The 21,936-nt window shown below is 40.4% G+C and overlaps 1 protein-coding gene across 2 annotated transcripts in view; it reads left to right on the top strand.

Moving 5' to 3' along the window:
• The window catches only part of MGAT5B (alpha-1,6-mannosylglycoprotein 6-beta-N-acetylglucosaminyltransferase B), a 337,742-nt gene that overhangs the window by 218,047 nt on the left and 97,759 nt on the right, over positions 1–21,936 (top strand). For both annotated transcript variants that reach the window (XM_039328102.1, XM_039328103.1), the window contains exons 4-5: positions 13,747–13,859; positions 20,301–20,374. In XM_039328102.1, the coding sequence (XP_039184036.1) occupies positions 13,747–13,859; positions 20,301–20,374 (187 nt within the window). The remainder of the gene's footprint in view (positions 1–13,746; positions 13,860–20,300; positions 20,375–21,936) is intronic.

Consider the following 21,936-nt stretch of genomic DNA (forward strand, 5'->3'; position numbering starts at 1 on the left):
TCTGAGAACTGTTAGGGAGGGGCTGTCTTCACCCTCTTTCTCTCACACAAAATATCTGGACTCATCTGCCTCTTATTCCTCTGGAATGCACACCCTGCCTCCTAGAAGTCTAACCTAGTATGTTTCATCACATCCTATTAATTTTTGTATCTGCTAAGAGGTCTTCCTTGATTGAAATCCATATTGTAGATGTCTTATAATAATAATGATAATAATAATGATAAAGTTGGAACCTTGGAGGTCATCTAGTCCAGTGGTTCTTAACCTTTTTGTACGAATCGCCCCCTTGAGCCAATGAGGAAGTTATCATTGCCCCCCTCTCCCAACATAACCTCTCAATCACAACATAGGAAATAATTCTTCAATTTATGCAAACACTTTTTTGTTTTCTTTAAAATTGTCATCAGGACATATCGATGCAAATAATTTATTTCCAGTCTTTTCCCCATATCTCAACTGTGTGAAAAATTTTGGTGCCATCCATCACTTCATTCCCAAACTTCGTGATACATGTATTTCATTATTATCTTATTTATTCAAGACGCTTAAATGTAATGACCACTGAAAACAAAATTCAATTGCAAGAAAGTGAAATGCCCAAAAAGGAAAACAGTAACATTTAATGACTGAATTACAAGTGAAATTTAAGATGCAAAAAGAAATATAAAAAGGGCATAAGAACAAACCGCAATGCAGGAACTAAGAATTTCAAGACGAAAACTCTGAAACTAAATTAAGATTCGAGGAAAGTATATATAGTCACGCACACTGTAAAAAGGATTAAAGAGACACAAAGAAAATATAATATTGAACTGGAGTGCACGCTAAAAAAGTACAATACAAAGAGACATACAAAATGTTTTACAGAGCACAACAAAAATTCGAAAACGAAGCAAATACAACGATAAAAGCTCAGTCAATTATTAATGAAAAAATGTATGTACACAAAAAGCAAAAAAAAGAAGAACATCAATAGCTGCCTTGTGCTTGGTGAGCTGATGCCAATTTCTTGATGTCTGGAACCATTTTTGTTAATCACATTCTTAAATCACTGTGTTCAGAGATCTTCAACATGTTCCTTGACTTAGAAAGGATCTGCTGGACAGCGCTGAAGCCCCTCTCCACTAAGTAATTGGAAGGAAAGGCTAAAAGAAGCAACTTAACTTCCTCCCACAATATTGGTTAAGTGTTCTCATTTTCAGCCAAAGAGCTTTGTAGCCGTAACTCTGAAAATGTGACTGGGCTTCACAGTTGTATTTCAGATCTGTCAGTGGCTCTTGCAGTTTGGGATGAAATTGTACAAAGTCTGCTGTGAAAGGATTTAGCACCCAAATGGGCACTTACAGATTTATCAGATCATAGAATCTGGTTTCCATATCTTCTTTTAGTTGCTTCAAGTGGCAGCAAAAAATGTCCAAATCTTCTCCTTGGAGTTCACGTTCATTACCAAGGCTTGGGAACTGATACAGCTCCTGGCGACTCATATTGCTTGCAAGGAGGTCCAATTTGAAAATAAATGAGCAGATTACTCCCTTGGCCTTAAGAAAATTGGTCTTATCTCCTTGCAGCTTTACATTCACTTCATTCAGCTTGTCAAAAACATCAGCGAGATAAGCTACATCCAGACATTGACGTTTAAGAGAACTGCTTAGACTTGGGTCAGTGGATTCAAGAAATTCGACAACTGTGTCAAAAAGTTTGTGGAATCGCCGCAAACACTTTTATTTTGAAAGCCACCTTACTTCGGTGTGCAAAAGGAGAGATGTTCACAAAGCTTGTGAAAAAGTCGGTTGTTCAAGGCATTCGACTTAATTTTATTCACAGCATTAATGACATGATGTAGAGACTCATGCAAACGGCCACTCAATTTTTTTGAGACAAGGTGCTGTCTATGAACGACACAATGGACAGTCATAACTCCAGGTACAACCGATTTTAGATGAGCTTGAAATCCGCGATATCGTCCAACCATAGATGCAGCTCCGTCGGTTGCACATGCCACGACGTTTGTCAAAGAGATGTTTTTCTCATTTAAAAACTCTTCAACCTTTTTAAAAATCAAAGAACCTTTTGTGTCGGTGGCTAAATTTCAAACAAATAACAGTTCTTCCCCTATCTCTTCATTTCCGTTGATGAAACGGACATAAGCCAATAACAAGGCTTCATTTTCACAAATCGTTGACTCGTCAATCTGCATCACAAATTCTGTATTTTTCAAGGTGTCAATAAGCCTTTCTTCCACATCAGCAGCCATTTCATCAATTTTTTTTGATATGGCGTCATTGCTCAAAGGAATCGATTGCATGATAGTGCTTACACTGGGCCCCAACATGGTGGCAATAACCTATTTCACTGCTGGTAAAATTAGCGTTTCTCCGATAGTGTGAGGTTTGCCACATTTTGCTATCAACAAAGATACTTCATAGGAACAAATGAGCCCCTTGTCGGCAGGTACAACCGATTTTAGGCACTACCTGAGCTCCATTGAACACTAGAAAAACACATGTAGACATCGAGTTTCAACAGTTACGTTGACATTGCAGGAAGCCCCACAGGGGTCAGCAACCTTGGCTCTTTTAGACACAGCTGGCTCAGAATTCTGGGAGTTGAAGTCCAAGAGTCATAAAAGAGCCAAGGTTGCCTACCCCTGTTCTAGGGGCTTCCTGCAACAAAACGCAGCATTTTGATAAATCTGTGCAACAAGTTCATTAATTCATTTATTCAATCAATCAAAGCTGCCCATCTCAGAGTGTGAGTAACCTACAATTCTCTATATTTATTTTTGATTATTTATTAGCTACCCATCTCTGTTCAAGATGGTTTTCCCCTCCATGCTGCTGTTTTTAAAGACAAACCCCTTTCCAGCTGCTGTATTGTGAGAGAACCTGTCCCCATGTCCCCACCAAAAAAGGGGGGTGCCCAACCCTCTTTGAACAGCAGAACACAGAAGCAAAGCAGCACTAAGAACAAGAGTTTCAATTTTCTTAGCCCAACAGATTAAAATGGAATGCCCACTGATAAACTGCTTATAACTTTAATGATTTAGTCGCCAGCTCTTAAACTTTCAATACTGCAGACCCTTAAAATGTGAAATGAATTTATATAAACTTTTCTCTCTCCCCCAGAATAAAGTTAATGTGGATGTGAGGGCTGGGCAAGGTTTGAATATTCAGAGACTTTTAATAATTACATTTTAATCTATATATCACGATAGTCAAGCTATGTAGAACCACAAGCCTTGAAATGAATGAAAATTAGAGCTTTTCAGGGGGAGTGCTGACTGTGTTTTCACTGTGCCTTTCAGACTGGGTGGGTGGTCATCTTTCCTCTCCCTCCCTCCCTCCTTCTTTCTCCAGGTGAGGAGAGGGGGGGGAGAGAGGCATCGTTGACTCGTCAATCTGCATCACAAATTCTGTATTTTTCAAGGTGTCAATAAGCCTTTCTTCCACATCAGCAGCCATTTCATCAATTTTTTTTGATATGGCGTCATTGCTCAAAGGAATCGATTGCATGATAGTGCTTACACTGGGCCCCAACATGGTGGCAATAACCTATTTCACTGCTGGTAAAATTAGCGTTTCTCCGATAGTGTGAGGTTTGCCACATTTTGCTATCAACAAAGATACTTCATAGGAACAAATGAGCCCCTTGTCGGCATTGAGTGACGATTTTCCAAATAACTTCCCAACTGTGCTGCGACCCTCAAACTTGGCCTTTAAGGATTGGAAAAACGATGCCGGTTTGTCGGCTTTATCCGAATGAATTCTTACCAAATGTTCTTTCAGTCAGGAAGGCTTCATCGCTTCATTTGAAAATGTTTTCTCACAAAGAAGACAAAATGGAAGCAGTACGTTGGAAGGATATGGAATGAATCCCAATTTTAGGTATTCCGTCGAATATTGGTGACACTTCCTGTTCTCAGCCATGTTGAGAGGTCTTCGAAATGAAAGGCACTACCTGCAAATTAAATTTTCGGCTCCATTGGAACACTAGAAAAACACATGTAGACATCGATAAATCTAGTTTCAACAGTTACGTTGACATTGCAGGAAGCCCCTAGAACAGGGGTCAGCAACCTTGGCTCTTTTATGACACAGCTGGCTCAGGAATTCTGGGAGTTGAAGTCCAAGAGTCATAAAAGAGCCAAGGTTGCCTACCCCTGTTCTAGGGGCTTCCTGCAACAAAACAGAGGCAGCATTTTGATAAATCTGTGCAACAAGTTCATTAATTCATTTATTCAATCAATCAATTTCTGTAGCTGCCCATCTCAGCCAAGTGACACTGAGTAACCTACAATTCTAAAAACTATATTTATTTTTGATTAAATTTATTAGCTACCCATCTCACTGTTCAAGATGGTTTTCCCCTCCATGCTGCTGTTTTGTAAAGACAAACCCCTTTCCAGCTGCTGTATTGTGAGAGCATCTTCAAATTCCAGAAATGTCCCCATGTCCCCACCAAAAAAGGGGGGTCCAGAGCCCAACCCTCTTTGAACAGCAGAACACAGAAGCAAAGCAGCACTAAGAACAAGAGTTTCAATTTTCTTAGCCCAACAGATTAAAATGGAATGCCCACTGATAAACTGCTTATAACTTTAATTGATTTAGTCGCCAGTGGCTCTTAAACTTTGCAATACTGCAGACCTCTTAAAATGTGAAATGAATTTATATAAACTTTTCATTTCTCTCCCCCAGAATAAAGTTAATGTGGATGTGAGGGCTGGGCAAGGTTTGAATATTCAGAGACTTTTAATAATTACATTTTAATCTATATATCACAGGGATAGTCAAGCTATGTAGAACCACAACTGCTAGCTTGAAATGAATGAAAATTAGAGCTTTTCAGGGGGAGTGCTGACTGTGTTTTCACTGTGCCTTTAGAGCAGACTGGGTGGGTGGTCAAATCTTTCCTCTCCCTCCCTCCCTCCTTCTTTCTCCAGGTGAGGAGAGGGGGGGGAGAGAGGCACTTGCGCTTCCTCTCTCTCTTTCCTCTCTTTCTTTCTTTCTTTCCCCTCTCCCTCTCTCCTTCTCTCTTTCCTCTCCCTTCCTCCCCCTTCTTTCTCCAGGTGAGGAGAGAGAGAGAGAGAGAGAGAGAGAGAGAGAGAGAGAGAGAGAGAGAGAATGAAAGGCAGAGGGCACTGAAGGGGCGGGGAGGGGAGGGCAGGAGGCAGCAGAAGACCCCGTTGCCGCTGGAGGCACCCAGCTCTGCTGCCCACTGGGCCTACAGGGACGCCCCAGCTCACGATCATGTTGCCAGGCTGTCCCTCGTGCCGCTGGTGTCCCTGAGCTCAAGTCGGGGCCATGGGGCATCTGCCGAATGCCCCGCCTGTCGGCTGCATCGCCAAGCCTCCCCTTGCACTGCCAGCATCCCTGGGCTTAACTCACAGGGCATCTGCAGAACACCCCCATCAGCTGCTGGAGGAGTGGGGCCTTTCTGCAACGCACAGCACTCCCGTCCATCTGTGACCCACCAGCGTCACCCAGGGAATGGTGCCCCTGCCGGCCGCCACCCCAGTCAGGACTGCTGCCCGGGGGTCAAGAGGAGGAAGAAGGGGAGGAGGAGGAGGGCAAGGAAGCCGGCGCCAGACCCCAGGAGGAGGCACTCCCATGGGTCTGGTTGGAAAAATGCTTCCCCCTCCCTTTCTCTCCCCCCATCATCTACTCACCTCTCAAAGCAGCCAGGACTCCAGTGCACCTTCCTGGCCAGCTGGGCCAACAGTCCCACAGCTGGGGATCGCAGGGGCAGCTCTCCCTCAGGGCCGTGGCTTGCAGGAAGGCTGGCCCGCTAGGCTGAGGCTCTGGTGGGCTGCTCCCAGCAGGGATCCCAGGGCTCCCCTGTGCGGTTCCCCAGCCATGTGCACCTGGGACGGGGCCAGCCAGGAAAATGGACTTCCTGGCTGCGCTTGTCCCAGGAGGCAGGGCACCCAGGCGCAGGGCCAACCAGGAGCCCTGTGAGGGGGCAAATCCGCATGAGAGAGAGAGAGAGAGAGGGAGGGAGGGAGGGAGGGAGAGAGAGAGAAGCACAAGTGTCTTTCTCTCTCTATCTCTCTCTCCAAATGGCGGAGGAGGCTCGGAGCCACAGGGACAGGCTCAAAAATATCCCCAAAACTTCTTGCTCCATCGCCCCCATATCGCCCCTTTTTCGTTCCTTCGCCCCCACGTCGCCCCTTTTCATTCCATCACCTCCCTGAAAAATGAAATCGTCCCCTGGGGGGTGATATCGCCCAGGTTAAGAACCACTGATCTAGTCCAACCCCCTGCTCAGGCAGGAAACCCTATACCATTTCGGACAAATGGCTGTCCAGTTTCTTCTTAAAAACTTCCAGTGTTGGAGCATTCACCACTTCTGGAGGCAGGTTGTTCCACTGGTTAATTGTTCTAACTGTCAGGAAGTTTTTCTTAGTTCTAGGTTGCTTCTCTCTTTGGTTAGTTTCCACTCGTTGGTTCTTGTCCTGCCTTTAGGGGCTTTGGCTGACTTTGTATATCAATAAGGAATAACTCTCAAGAGTTGTTTGCCCCTTGCCTTTCTCAGTGTACTCTTGTCCTCCCCTTTAGCTTTATTTTAATATATAGAAGTTTATAAAGCTGAGATGAATAGAAATCTGTTACAGGTCTTCTATGCACAATTATTTATTGAAAATTTCCTGTCGCAGGAAATAGAAGAGGAATGCAATGTTTGTGACCTATCACGTAGCCTGTTAGGCATGTATGATGGTCAATACATGGAAAAAATGAATCTCCTTGTATTGCTGCCTTATAGAAAAACAAATGCTAAACTAGGAAGAAAAATACTGGGCAAACCACAATATATGGTTGATGGGCTGCATTTAGCTTGATGGGACAGAGTCCATTTCTGCAGGTTCATGAGATGCCCAGGAACATAATACTCCAGGTTCTGATTCTGAAAAGCTACCTTCAGGCCAACTATATTTGTGACAGTCAGTTAAGCTGGTTGTGTGCACTGCAATAATTGCCTAATGCTTTGGATGTTATGGAAATTGAGACATCCTAAGTACAGTGTTAGGAGAATTGTCTTCATTTTTTGCCCCCTGTTTTCATAGATGTTAAAGATGCCCAAAGGATGTTAAAGTAGAAGTGAAAGCAATTTGGAAGCAAAAAAAAAAAAAATCATTTCTATTCAATGATATTATGAGCAACAGGCAATCTCAAAGGTGATTTTCTGAAAAGCAGCTGGATTTCATTGGTTTTTTTTCCCTTGAAAACATTTTGCTTCTCATCCAAAAAACTTCTTCAGTGGAACTGAAGAAGCTTCTTGGATGAGAAGCAAAACCTTAAGGACAACCATGACCTGGGTGATTGAGAATCTCTGTAGATATTGAGCAAAAGGCAAGTTTAGGTTTTCAAGGCCAGCCCTGCTATCACCTCTGTCAGCAAATTCTGGGCAGTAGTAGCAAGTTTTGACAGTAGAGAATTAAATAACATAGGATTTGATTTGAAGAAAGATTCCCATGCCAACTTAACAATAGGAGGGAAAGTGCCACCTTATTCCTTTCCCCAGACAGCAACTATAAGTTATTTTCTGTCTCCTCTACTCAAATCTTCTGTACCAATTGAGAAATGTTTCCAAGGTAAGACGCTAGGATGAACTGACCCAGATTGTTCCAACTGATCAATTCTTCCTTTCCCCTGAAACCCCAAAATAATCCCTTTGACATTGCAGGTTGATATTGCTGAAGGGAGGGAAGGGAGAAGAAATCCTTTGTGTTTTCCCAGTATTGAATTTCAGCACATTGTTTCAAGGCACTTATTCTGCAATGGTCAATTTCTGTGGGTTGGGGGTTACAATAGCACAGGAATGGACTCTAGTATATCTGTAGGACTTTGGTTATTCGGGTTTTCTCCCGTGTCAAATTGGAAGTGTCTTGGTGACGTTTCGACGAAGTCCCATTCGTCATCTCAGGCTGGTGTTTTCGGCTTCCTGCTTCTAGGAGCAAAACACCAGCCTGAGATGATGAATGGGACTTTGTCAAAATGTCGCCAAGACACTTCCAATTTGACGTGGGAGAAAACCCAAATAACCAAAGACCTACATACAAACACCCACGAAAACCTCAGAAAACAAATATCTATATCTATATCTATATCTATCTATATCTATATCTATACACACACACACACACACATACATACATACATACATACATACATACATACATAAATACATACATACATACACACCCACAACTGGTGAAAAGTTAAAATTACAGAAATGGTGTTTTTAGTTACTTTATTTATAGCCTGCCTTTATTACTTTTACAAATAACTCAAAGTGGTGAACATACCCAACATATCTTCTTCCTTCTATTTTCTCCACAACAACTCTCTGGGTTGGAGAGAGGGAGGGAGGGAGGGAGGGAGGGAGGGAGAGAGAGGGAGGAGAGAGAGAGAGAGAGAGAGAGAGAGAGAGAGAGAGAGAGAGAGAGAGAGAGAGAGAGAGAGAGAGAGAGACCCAAGGTAACTCAGCTAGCTTTCATGGTAAAGGCAGGACTTATTCTCACAGTCTCTTGCTTTCTAGTCTGGTGCCTAAAACCTCTTGACCGAATTGGTTGTTAGTGCTGCATTTAGAACTGGCAGACATAACTTCTCAATGAAAGTGAAATTATCTTAACCAACCCAAAAATGTTTTGTCAGATTGGTACTTGTAGGTGTATGGTGACACCAGTTGGCTTGATAGCCCAGTCCTGAAAGGATGCTCAGCCCAGTGAGGATTATGTGCCTCCATTTCCAAAATGTATACCCATGGCATAAAGTAAAGTAATTGCTATCTGTAATAATAACAATAAAGCAAGCCCTGAATTTTAAAAAAACAAAAAGAATAGAAACAATAATGGAGAGAAGAATAAAAAGCTTCCCAGTTTGACTTTGTTCTAAAATTGCTAATGTATGCTTCCCTCATTTACATGTCTTACAGGATTCCCAGCTGTGGTTGCTACAATACTTAGCATGCACTCCTACTTAGGATTGCTTATTGTAAATTGTGTTCAGTGAGCCTTACAACCTGGAAATGTGGCAAGTAGGCTTGCAGCCTTTTGAAAAAATATCCAGTATTTCATTAGTATTGTATATGACAAGTTAAAAATAATACAATTGCCCTAATATTTACTATTAAGATGCCACCTATTTTTTTAACAAATCACTCATAATTTAATTTTAAGATATATTCAAATGTATACTTGAAACTATTCGGTTTGTACTCTTTTTTCCATTACACCCTGAAAGAACAATTGGAAAAAGAAACCCACCACCCAGTTATCATGCAGCAAGCCCCAGTAAACAATGGGATATTTCTGAGTACCGTAAAACATTAATAAGGTTTTGTTTTAACTTTTTTTTTTTTTTTTTTTTTTTATTGCTGGACTTCCCAGAGCTGAGTACAGGCTTAATTAAAAAAAAAAAAAAACTTAAAACACTTTTAAAACCTAAACAAATTTAAATACAATCATCATTCTATATAAGCTCCCTCCAAAAACACAAATTTAAACATTACTTTCTTTGAATATCTATATCTATAATATAAAATCTAATTTCTCCCTCTTTCTTTATCCTAAAACGAATTTAAAGCTAAATACTCTTAAAGAACTTAAAGTAAGTACATATTTCCTTCAATCTTCATAATCTTCTCTCCTATCCAAAAAGAAGAAACAAAAACTTAAAAAACCTATAAGTCCTAAACAAATCTAAGCACATTTAATTAAACAAATTATTTTGAGAATCCACTCACTAAAATAAGCAAATTATAATCCCTTCAAAACACAAATTTAAACAATATTATCATTAAAGGTTCAAAACTTAAAACAACAAAGTTAATAAACACATTAAACATTTCAATCTTCACCAATAACTAATTCCATCCGATCTCAATTATATTAGTATTATTAATTATTCACATTCCAGTTTTTTCCATTCTCCATTCTTCCATTCTTCCATTTCCCTTCTCCATTCTTGTATCAAACTCGTAAGAAATGCTGCAAGTTCTGCCTTAGGAGACTGCTCCAAAATTCCTGAATCTCCCATCGACTCCGAAGCCAATAAGGGTTCCTTAAATTCCTCCTTGTATTGATCTTTACAATTGTAAGTTGTACAAGTTATCCTCTGCCCGTTCCTCTCTTGTTGATGCCCCTCAGACTGAGATTTCCCAGTTTCCATTTCAGGCAACAATTCCACCCTTAAAGATTGCTCCAAAGACTTTGTAGGTCTAACATCTCCCAGAGATTCAGAAACCACTAAATATGAAACTTCCTTAACCTTCTTCTGTTGCTGCTTTTCTTTGGGGAGTTGTCTTCTGCTCCTCAACCTGGACTTGTTGAGGCCTCTCACACAAAGATTCTCCAGTTTTCATAAATGCTCTTCAAACTGTGATTCTACATTCTTTTCTTCCAAAGCTTTAAACTTAATTGATGGCGATGCACATACCCCCAGGACCGAAGTATAAAAATCTTTTGCTTGAGAAACAGTATTAAGTCTATAACATGTCCCCAGGTAATTCACCACCATTCCAATCGGAACATCCCATCTGAATGAAATTTTTCTCTTTTTAAGTTCATTTGCTAAAAAAGCAAACTCCTTTCTTCTTCTTAAAATTTTAGATGGGATCTCTTTAAAAATTATAACATCTTGTGAAGCAATTTGAAATCTCTTCTTATAATAGGCTTGCACAATTTCATTGCGTAAAGATCTTTTACCAAAGTAAATTACCACATCTCTTGGCAGATTCTTCTGTGCTGCCACCACAGAGTTAACCCTAAATAATTTTTCAATTAAGTATTCCCTCTTTTTCTTTATTCAAAATCAATGCAAAGTCCTTTGCAACCATCTCCTTCAGATCTCCTTGCAAAGACTCTCCCAGGCCTCTAATTCTTAAGGCATATTCCATTTGTCCATATTGAAGCATAAGAATCTCATTTTCCATTTCTTTTTCCATACTTTCAATTTTCCCCTCCATTATGTCCACTTTTTCAGCTACCTCTTCCACATGGGAGTTCACCTTTTCAAGAACAGAAGCAACACCTTCTAAAGCCAAAACAAAATCTTGTCTCAAGATCTTATTGTTTTCCTCTAAAATCTTTTTCATTTCTGCCCTAATTTGAATTATAACATCTCCCATCATGTCTTGCAAGTCCTTCATAGTTATTAGCTGACCCCCAGAAGAGGGTGAAACTGTTGATTTAGAAACTGTAGAAATCCCTGGACGCTTTGGAGCCATCTTAAAGAAAAACCTTTAGTCCTTCTTAAGCAATTATAAAAATTCCTTCAAAAATATAACTCCCTCCAAAGAAGGTCATTATAATAAAAAGAAAAAAGGGAAAAAAAGGAAGAGAAAAAGAATTAAAAAAAAGTTTTACTCCTTCTTAAAAATTACAAAAAATTAAACAGAAAAAAAGTCCTTCAAAAAAGGGTCATTACAATTTCAAAGGAAAAAAAAGGGAGAAGGGGTAAAAAAAGTCCGTTCCAAAAAAAATACTTAGAGATACCAAAAACAACCATTCCAATCATAAGGAAATAGCCTGCCGGTCAGCATTCTAACTTCCAGACACCGAGGAGTTTGCCGATCGCCATTTTACTTTCCCTTTCAACAAAGAAAAAAAATAAAAAGAGAGAATAAAAATAGAAACAAATCTTAAAACTTAAAATCCAAATAAGTCAAAGAAAGCAAAAACTAAATCCTCTACTCAGCTCTGTCCATTTTCACCAGTTCTCTTTAAGCACGGAGGTGTTTGCGGCGGCTCGTTTTGTCCCTGAGGACAAAAACAGCTGGGAAGCGGAGACAAGTCTGAACTCCGTGGGAGCACTCCTTTCACAACTTGGGGGGTGGCTCTACCACTATTCAGACACTCTCTACCCCCCCCCTTTGCCCGGGAGGGGGATTTTGAACCGCTGAACAGCTGATATCTGCTGTTCATAGCGGTTCTTACACTTACCCAGGAGGACGGCTACAAAGTAGCCGCCATCACGCACGCAAAATCCACCGGAAGTCCGTTTTGTTTTAACTTTAAAGTAGCCCCTAGAGCTTCTTTACAAATTATTGAATTGCTTCTGCTGAATTGCTTAAATTTGCTATTTCTAAACCCCCTTGTGCATAAGTAAAAGTTGCAGTTTTAACCCTACGACTTTGTAATAATCTCAGCAGTTCCTCACTCCTGAAGCCATCTTATTGAGGTGCAGACAGCCATTTCAGATCAAAACAGCCAGTTCATGCTGTTTTGAGATTCATGTGAGAATCTCATAAAATGAGAAATATTGTTGGATCTATGACAATTATAACATCATTGTTAAGCTACTTGAACCATTATCTTTACTAAGATCAGTAGAACATTATTCCAGTATTAGAATTGCCCTGAAACAAAGAACAGGAATCTTACTTTCCTGCTGTGCCAGTGCAGAGGAAACATACCCTCTTCTGGAGAAAGCATACTATCTACCAGAGGGGTATGTATGTGTTTGCATTTGTGCATATTGGAAAAATCAAGATGGCAATGATCTTGGTATTTTTTTTATTCTCCCTATAGATGTTCTGGCAGTGAGGAATTGGATGTAAACTGTTATGTAGTGAATTAAAAAAAAAACTTGCTGCAAATAAAAGAAGGTGGGCAAGAGCTGGCTGATGTTCTCTATAGATGAAAAAAGCATCATTTTTGAATCAAACTAAAAAGGCCAAACAATGAGCGAGGCAGCAATAGGTACCTCTAATATGTAGATTGGAAATACAAGATATAATGAAATTAATATAAGCTTGAAGCTCTCAAATCTGGGCTGCAAAACCATTGCTTGCCATAGTGAGTTAATAGCTTGTGTTTCCTTTTCATTAAAATGAAGAGTGGTATGTAATTAGCAACAATTGTTTATAGATCTGGTCCAAATGTATAAGCCAGATGTTAAATTGAAATGTTGCAGTTTCTGGTGACCAAAGAATGGGATACAAAAGTTACTTTGAATTAATAAAGGGAACATATCATAAACTCAGTGAGCCTAAAACAAACTGGCAATGAGACATTGAAATGTACCTATCTCTATGGAGCTTCAATGTGAACAAATTGCGAATAGAATTCTGGCTTAGCGTGGCAAGGGAATATGGCCCATTCTGAAACAGCTGATACACTTATTCCTCTTTGGGGTGGCAAGTGGGCTTCACATGTTACATTTGGGGTGGCAAGTGGGCTTCACGTGTTACATAGAAGCCAATTCATTTTTTGCTACTTTGAGTTTATTGGCTACACAGTCTATATGGTCATATCTTCCTGGCAAGTGTATCAGAGAGCATACGTATTTGCACATAGTCTTTTCTTTACTTTTTCTTAGATCTATGTTTGAGGTAGCTTTAAGTGTATATTTTTTTAAAGAAGTAAAGCCAACTGAAAATGACATGGGGTGTAGAAGAAAGCAATTCAGAAATAAGATTGGTCAAAGAAAAAAAAAAGAGCATTTGGAGAAGATGAGGGCAAGGCCAGAAAGAAACAGGCCACAGGTCCAGTTCTGCTGCCCTCCAAAAATAAGACTCTTCCTATAGTTATCCCAACTTCTTATAGTTATCCCATAGGTAGAAAATTATGAAAATTTACATCTATAATTCTTGAGTCCAACATCTTTCTGGTTGTCAAAGTTGTTCTTTTTTGGTAGTTTTCTGCTTTGAAGAACTGTTGTTTTAGGAACAGAGTACCTTCATTACTCTTACAGACAAGCTGAAATGCCCACCAAAGATGAAACATGGATTATATTTTTCTTTTCCTAGGTTCCATCCAGCAGCTGGTCTGATGGAGAGGATTCAAGCAATTGCTCAGAATGTCTCGGACATCGCAATGAAGGTGGATCAGATTCTTCGGAACAGTCTCCTAAATGGAAAATGTAAGAATACCATCAGGTGTGAAAAGAATAGTCTGGAACCAGTATCTTTGTTTCTATGCATACACTGAATAAATCTGAGTCTCTCATGTTATAGTGCTTCTGTATAGATCCAAGTTACCTTTTATTCCCCCCTCCAAAAAAGAAACCTTAGGTTTAAGCATTAAGGTGCAATATTCTCACATGGAAGAAATTTGCCATGTCTTGTATTACTATTGCAACTTAAGCAGCATGATTTAAAATTGCAGACTAGATATAGAATAGAGGAATGTGAGTGCTATAATCCAGAAGACAATTCTCTATGTGAAAAGCTCTCTGTCAAAGGTGGAAAAGAAAATGATGGCTTGAGATTGCCCATCAGCAATAATTAGACCTGTCACAGCTTTTCCAACTGTGATGACATGTCTTCTGTTTCTACTCAGTCAGAGTTTTTATGCCTAAATCTTTAGATAGGAGTCAGCATGTACAAATACGCACATCTGTACCTTTTATAACCTCTTAAATAAGACTGCATATAAAGTTAAACCAACCAAACCTACTTTCTAAGTATCCACCCAATTGCCTAAGCCATCTGTGAAACTTTCTCCACATAGTGGAGATGCGTGAGAAGAAATCAATTCGGCCTTTTGCTGAGGGAAACACTTAGATCCTCTATTCTTTTTTTGGTTGATATAACACATTTCTACCTTCCTCCTATATCCATACAGAGTCCCAAAGGTGCTTTTTCAAAAGGCAACTGGACTTTGTTTTTCCTTGAAGATGTTTCGCTTCTCATCCAGGAGACTTCTTCAGTTCAGTTCAATTTAGTTCAGAAGAAGCTTCTTGGATGAGAAGCGAAATGTCTTCAAGCAAAAACAAAGTCCAGCTTTGAAAAAGCACCTTTGGGACAGTCATGACCTGGATGACTGAAAATCTCCATAAATCAACCAATCTATTTTGCTCATTCTATTTCCTAATGTAGTTCATGTCTTTCTGATTGTTATGATTTATAAGCTATTTGTGCTTTACATTGCACATCAGGCTTGACAATCACATGGCCATCACATGACTATCTGTGTAATGAAGACTCAACATCTTTCGTGTTTGGATTCTGTATATATCAGAAGCACTAATCCATCTTAAATCAGGCCATCTGGACTGGGAATGAATGGAAACATAGCTACAGCAAAGTTGTTATAGGCATATTTTAATTCTAGGCTTGAAAAATGGAACATGCAAAATTAGTGAAAAGAACATTCATAATCAAATATTTCTTCCACATGGTTTCAAACTGTGGAAATTACACCATGGACATTTGCACATTCAGTTCTGTTTGGCAGCTTTTGTGCACATGAGGGAAAGGAGGAGAAGACCCTTTTATGTTGGCCTTATTTGACTCAGCTGGGGATGGAAGAGTTACTATCTGAAAAGCCATTGATAGGTGGAATGTCAAACATCATGAGCTGTAATTCTCACTGTTAGAACTGCCAAGCCATTTCCTAAGTCAGCAACAGCAACACAGTGGAAGAGAGGGGAAGGAGGGAGGAAGCCCATCCCCTTGGCAACGGATGCATATCCCGAGGACACCTTCGTCCTACTTCTTTCTTCAGTGTTCCTCACTGTGTGTATCACCTCCTTTTAGTGGATGGATATGCTAAAAGCCATAATTCTGGGAAAATCATGCTACAGTGATTCTGTTTGTTTCCTACTAAGCCACTAAAAAAAATTATCCCCAACAGAACCATTAAAATACATGCCTTAAATCCCATGTGGACTCATCAACTTTGCTTTCTGTTGTTGTTCCTGCTCTCCATAATATATTCTCTTCTAGGCTGACTTTCATTCTGAACTAATCAACATCACCTATAATAGTTGCTCTTATTTTGCCACTGGAGTCAGATGGGGCAATTATCACAGAAATCCTGTTAGTCTTAGGTATTATCTGTGGATTGTCAAGCTTGGGACTCATAATATTTGGGTCCTCTACCACAAAAAAGTGGCCACTAACTAGTGTTTAATCTAGTATCTACACCCAAGGAAGCCTTTCTGTCTTGTGTTTATTATTTACTTATTATTTATTACTCAAGCTTCTGTACTGCAACAATCCAAGATCCTGAGTGGCTTACAAGTTCATGTTATAATAAATAAGAGTAAAAGTAATATATAAAAACTGGAAGCATTGTGAATTCAAATTATAATTCTGCCTATCAATAGCCTCAGGGGTAGCATCATCCTTTGATTCCATCCCTAAAAGTCCTCTGAAAGAGAAAGGTCTTAACCATGAGATAGAAATTCAACAGGGAAGGAGATAGCTATCTGCAGATTACTGTGTGTCTTTTAATATCAACATCCTGCACATGCAGTGAATAGCATCTTGGCAGCTTCTAGAACAGCGGTTCTCAACCTGTGGGTCGCGACCCTTTTGGGGGTCGCACGAGCCTTTCACAGGGGTCACCTAAGACTATCGGAAAACACATATTTCTGATGGTCTTAGGCAGGGCTTGTCAACTGCTTTCTCTCCCTCCCCCCTTCTGCTCCACCTCACGTGTTTGTGGAAAATATGCTGCTTGGCGGCAGTCTGCACAAACTCTACCAAATGTGCCCTGCAGGGGGTGCATGAAGAGCGCAGGTGCAGAGCAAGGCCCCGCCCTCCCCAGAGACTCATTGTGCAGCAACTGGATTGACTTCTTCTTGTGCATGCAGCTCAGCGAAGAGGAGGCCGCCGCAGCACCCAACTCCTGTGCCCGTCAGCTGGTGACCCCCAAACTTTCGCTTGTCAGCCGGGAGGTCTGGCGACGGCCGCTGGTCTCCTTTGCCACCCTGCCCGTCCTCGACTGCTCCTCCGCCCGTTCATGTCGAGCCCGCCGGGGCTTGACAGGGAGAGAGGGAGGGAAGGAGGAAGGGACTCCTCCTCCTCTCCTAAGCTTCAAAGCATGATCGGCTTCCTAAGGGCACCACAATCCTCACAAAAGCGGGGGAGGGAGGAGAAGCAAAGGGGGTGAGAAAGCTCGTGGCGGGCTTGAAGCAGCACCTGTCAGCGTTGGTGACAAGAAATTCCCCACAAACCCAGGGAAGGGGTGGAGAAAAAGAGCCCCCTTTGGGAGGAAACCACCACCTTCTTCTCCTTGGCTTTGCGGTCTTCTGTTCCTTGGCAGCCGGGCTAGCAAGCCTTTCCTGGCTGGAACTTCCTTTCCTTCCCCCCCCCCTTGGTCTCTTCCTCCTTCCCTCCCTCTCTCCCCTTGTCCCTTCCTTCTTTCCTTTTTTTCGCCTCCCTCTTTGTCCCTCCTTCCCTCCCTCTTTCCCCTTGTCCCTTCTGCCCTTCCTTCCTTCCCTCTTGTCCAGGATCAGGGCGAACCTCTACAGCTGATCCGCACTTTTGCAGAGCAGCCAAGAAGCAGGTCAGCTGTAGCAGCTCTCCTTGGCTCCTGCCCAGCAAACTTGCTCGAGCTTTGCTAGCTTGCTAATTTAGCAGAAGCGTGAATCAGCTGTAGCCTGGCATTGATCCTGGGGCTTCTGCTAACTTAGCAAGCGGCTTGTTTTCTGGTGAAGCTGAGCAAGTGAGCTGGGTGGAGCTCTCCTCTGCCTCTGGCAGCCTGTCCCCCTCCCCTTGTCCCTTCCTGGGCACGGAGGAGGGGAGGAAGGAAGGGACGAAGAGGGAGGGAAGTAAGGGACAATGAGAGAGGGAAGGAAAGAAGGAACAATGGAAGGGAGGGAAGGAAGGAAGGGACAAAGAGGGAAGGAAGGAAGGAAGGAAGGAAGGAAGGAAGGAAGGAAGGAAGGAAGGAAGCATCAAAGCTTTATTCAATACACTATGGTAAAAATTCATGACTTAGACAATATAAATCCAGTCAGTATCTCTCTTTACCCCTAAAGGGAAGTTCTCATTGATAGTGAACAGATTTAATCATTGATGAGGGGGCTGGCCTAGTATGCATTATAAAACTTGGTTGGGTATCAGGTATAAGAAGCCCCTCAAATCTTGTGCCGACTTGGAGCATCAGCCCTGATCCTGAGGAAGGGGGAGGGTGTTGCCATTGCCATCTAAGACGTTCTGGGGCTTCCAGAAATGCCACTCTAACATTGATGGATGTGGGAATTTGTGAAATTGGGCCTCAGAGATCAGATGAGGCTGCTGCAAAGGAATCAGCAACCCTGATGTGAGGCTTCTTCTCTACCCGAGCCACTTGATTCTGTGGCAAAAAAGAGTTCCCTAGACTCTTGGGGACTTTAATTTGCCTTCTTTAGACCTTGTAATTATTTGTCTCATTGATGGCTTGTAAGTTAATTAGTTACTAGCATAAATCTCTGCTGTCACTTGCTGTCACATGTCTATATGTTGAAGGGCTTTTAAAGATGCTGTTAGAAATGTAGGGTCCAATAGACACAATCTCAAAGGTTGACAAATAGCCAAAAACTGAAATTTGGACCAACCATTAATCTTCCGTGTTGTTTAAGAAACCAATTAAAAGAAGCCATGAGACTTGCTACACCACCATTTAGGCTTCACTGCAGTTAAAATTGATAGTGCAGGGTTTTGTTTTGTTTTTTTTAAAAAAATCCTTTCTGCTGACCCTCTTAAGCTTATTACAAGTTCTGGACAATGAAAGGAAGCAGATTTTTAAACATTCGGGGAACTGCACTTTTCAAGGTGGACCACATCATGTAGTCACACTGATTTTTGTATTGTGAATTAAGTCCTTCTCATTGAGCATAGAATTACCTGGATGGAGAAGATATTACACACGTGATCTTTCTATGAGATCTGAACCAAAACCTATTAAAACAATAGGTTTAACAACTTCAGTATTCTTTAGCCATAAAATCTGTCTTAAGGGGATGGGACCAATGGTACATGAATTTCTGAACTTGTAAAAAAGCCAGAAGGTTGGGACTGGGAGATAGATAGATAGATAGATAGATAGATAGATAGATAGATAGATAGATAGATAGATAGATAGATAGATAGATAGAAAAAAGAAAAAGAAAAAAAAGAAAGATTTCTTTCTCCCATATTTGGGCCGACAGGGTGCATCAAAAAAAAAACACTCAAGGTAAATCTCCTCCCCCTGTTTCTTCCCTCCCTGATACAGCTGACAAAGTGAGAAAGAGCCTGTGGCCTAGAAGTTAATACAGCTGCCTAACATGCACACAGCCCAGGTTCAAATCTCATAAGGGTATGTCTGGCTGAAGAGAGTTAAGAAGCTCAAAATAGCTATTCCAGTTCTCCCTTTATTCTTTGTTAGCAATCAAAAAAAAATGTATATATAGATAGATAGACAGACAGACAGATGGATGGATGAGAGAGAGATAGAATAAAAGGAAGAGAAATAGAAATTACAAAACTGGACAATACACTGAAAACCTTGCAGAGTAATGTAATATATAATTACAAGAAAATTCAAACTACTTCATTAGAAGAAACATCTCTCTTTTACTCTTATTTTTCAACTTGGTTCAAAACAAATACAGAGAGAGTTGCATGATAATTTAACACTTTGTCACATTCAGAACTGTTATATTTAACTGCTATTTATGTCAATTTTTAGGTCAGCTATAAAAATAAAATAACATAACTGAAGTATTTAAACTTCTTATTTTAAGATAATTCAGAGCTTGGATATGGCAAATGGCCATGCACAGGATTATACGCTGTAGTTTCCAGATGAATTAAAACTAATATTAGATTTGGTTTTTTTTTTTTCATATCTGAAGTATTTTGGAGATTGCTGCGTGCTCCCATAATTTCATCTGCCATATTTCTAATAAAGGAATTAGAAGTGTTTTCCAGTAAAAAGCATAAAGTAAGAGCTTAGCATATATAAAGCCAGTTCAATCTATTTTATAGATACGGTATATACAATTCAGTAATACTAGAATTGTATTAGAAAAAGAAACTCATCATTTAAGACTTGTTGCATCATATAATAAATCATCTTCCAGATTAATTTGGGCTTTATGGCTTTATGGGATTAGAGCTTTTGGATAACTTATGATTATTTGGTTTAATTGTGGAGGGAAAAACAGAGATTGGAAGCCATGTATTTCACTCTTGAAAAAAGGATTTTTCATAATGAAGCATTCAAAATATTTAGAAGAAAAATCAAGATTCCTAACAATAGGGAGAAAATCGTGCCTAAAGGAAAAGCCTTGTGCTAGTTCCAGAGTCTGAAAATGTATATTTCTGTAGGTTCTTTAATTGGAAAACTGCTGAATAATATTTGGAGAAGAGCAAATAAATAAATAATCCTACTATCCATATGAATGAATTTAATTTGCTTATATTTAAATGCAAACATATTTCTCCCTTCTACTTCTTCAGCTTGGCAGATTATTTGTGTTGGATGTGGGGGGGGAACAAAAGCTGTTTCCAAGGACAGTGTGGTTTGGTTGCTTCAATAATATGAAATACTGTTAGGAAACCACAGTTCCACGTTTGGAACCAACCTCCCTCCCTCTTTCCTACAGCCATGGAAGGCCGACGGGACCAGTGTGAAGTGCCCAAAGATCCCAGGTTCTCTGACTGCTCTGGAAAAGTCGAGGTGAGTGAGTATGCAAGATTTAAAATTATATTCTGATTAGGAACAATGAGAAGATCTGCTCTCTTACTGAATGACAGTTAAAAACAACAATTAAAACCTTCTGAGGAAGAGGTAACCTTTTTCTAGCAAGCAAAATAGTAATCAACTAATCTCATCCACTCTCAAGTTTCCCTCGAGTGACAAGCAAAGCTGTGAAGTATAAAGGACAGTTAGGTAATGTTCAGGCAGTCGTCGACTTACAACCACGATTAAGTCCAAAATTTCCATTGTTAAGCGAGACAATGGTTAAGTGAATTTGGTCCCATTTTACGACCTTTCTTGCCACAGTTGTTAAGTGAATCGCTGCAATTAAGTTAGTAACCTGGTTGTTAAATGAATCTGACTTCCCCATTGACTTGGCTTGTCAGAACGTCGCAATAGGTGATCACATGACCCGAGGACACTGCAACAGTAATATGTATGAGTCAGATGCCAAGCATTTAAATTTTGATCACGTGATCATGGGGATGCCATAATGGTTGTAAGTGTGAAAAACGGTCATAAGTCACATTTTTCAGTGCCGTTGTAACTTTGAATGATCACTAAACGAACTCCTCCTCTGTTGAAATACAAGTGTATTGCATCCTAAGGTCTAGGTATTTCTAATCCTGTTAGTCTTTCACAAGACTTCAAAGACTTGGCTATGTGCAACCAGATAATAGGGTCCCTAACACATTAGGATTTCAGGCTCTCTAGCACATACAGCCTGAGGTCCTAAAACTGTTAGGGATCCCGTTGCCCTGTTAATTTTTAGGTAATTATTATGAACATTTTCACTTGCCTACAGTATATGTATATGTATAATTTGTAACTGTTATTGTGTTTTTATGGTTTAAATTATTATGATATTGTTTGCTGCCCAGAGTCAATTGGTTTGAGATGTGCAACTGTAGAAATTAAATAAATAAATTAAAGAGCTGAATAAAGAAGTAGAATTTGGAAGATGCTCCCTACATGAGCCAGGGAGCAGAAATTGGATTTTTATCCTGTTCATGCAAATCTGGAGTGATTTTGCAGAGAGCAGATGGTGTTGTGGGGGTTATGAATAACAGTTGCCATTTTATTACCTCCCCCAGTACAAGAATAACTCAATGGAGCACAACCCTGGATCCCATCCAACCATCCTATTTTATATATACTTTTTTAAAGTTTGCAAAATCATAGGACTTTCTGTATTACTGAATACTACTGCTCTATACCCCTTTATGGATTACTGCCTTGTCATGGCGAAGGGGCTTGTGTAACTCAATGAAGCTATAAGCTATGCCGTGCAGGGCCACCCAAGATGGACAGGTCATAGCAGAGAGTTCTGACAAAATGTGATCCACTGGAGAAGGAAATGGCAAACCACTCCAGTATCTTTGCCATGAAAACCCCATGTTGTTGTTGTTGTTAATTGCGAAGTCGTGTCCGACCCATCGCGACCCCATGGACAGTGTTCCTCTAGGTCTTCCTGTCATCTACCATCTTCTGGAGTCCATTTAAGTTCACACCTACTGCTTCAGTGACTCCATCCAGCCATC

The sequence above is a fragment of the Crotalus tigris genome, unplaced genomic scaffold (assembly GCF_016545835.1).
Source record: "Crotalus tigris isolate CLP2741 ecotype Arizona unplaced genomic scaffold, ASM1654583v1 scf7180000024370.6872682, whole genome shotgun sequence".
Classification (NCBI taxonomy): Eukaryota; Metazoa; Chordata; class Lepidosauria; order Squamata; family Viperidae; genus Crotalus; species Crotalus tigris.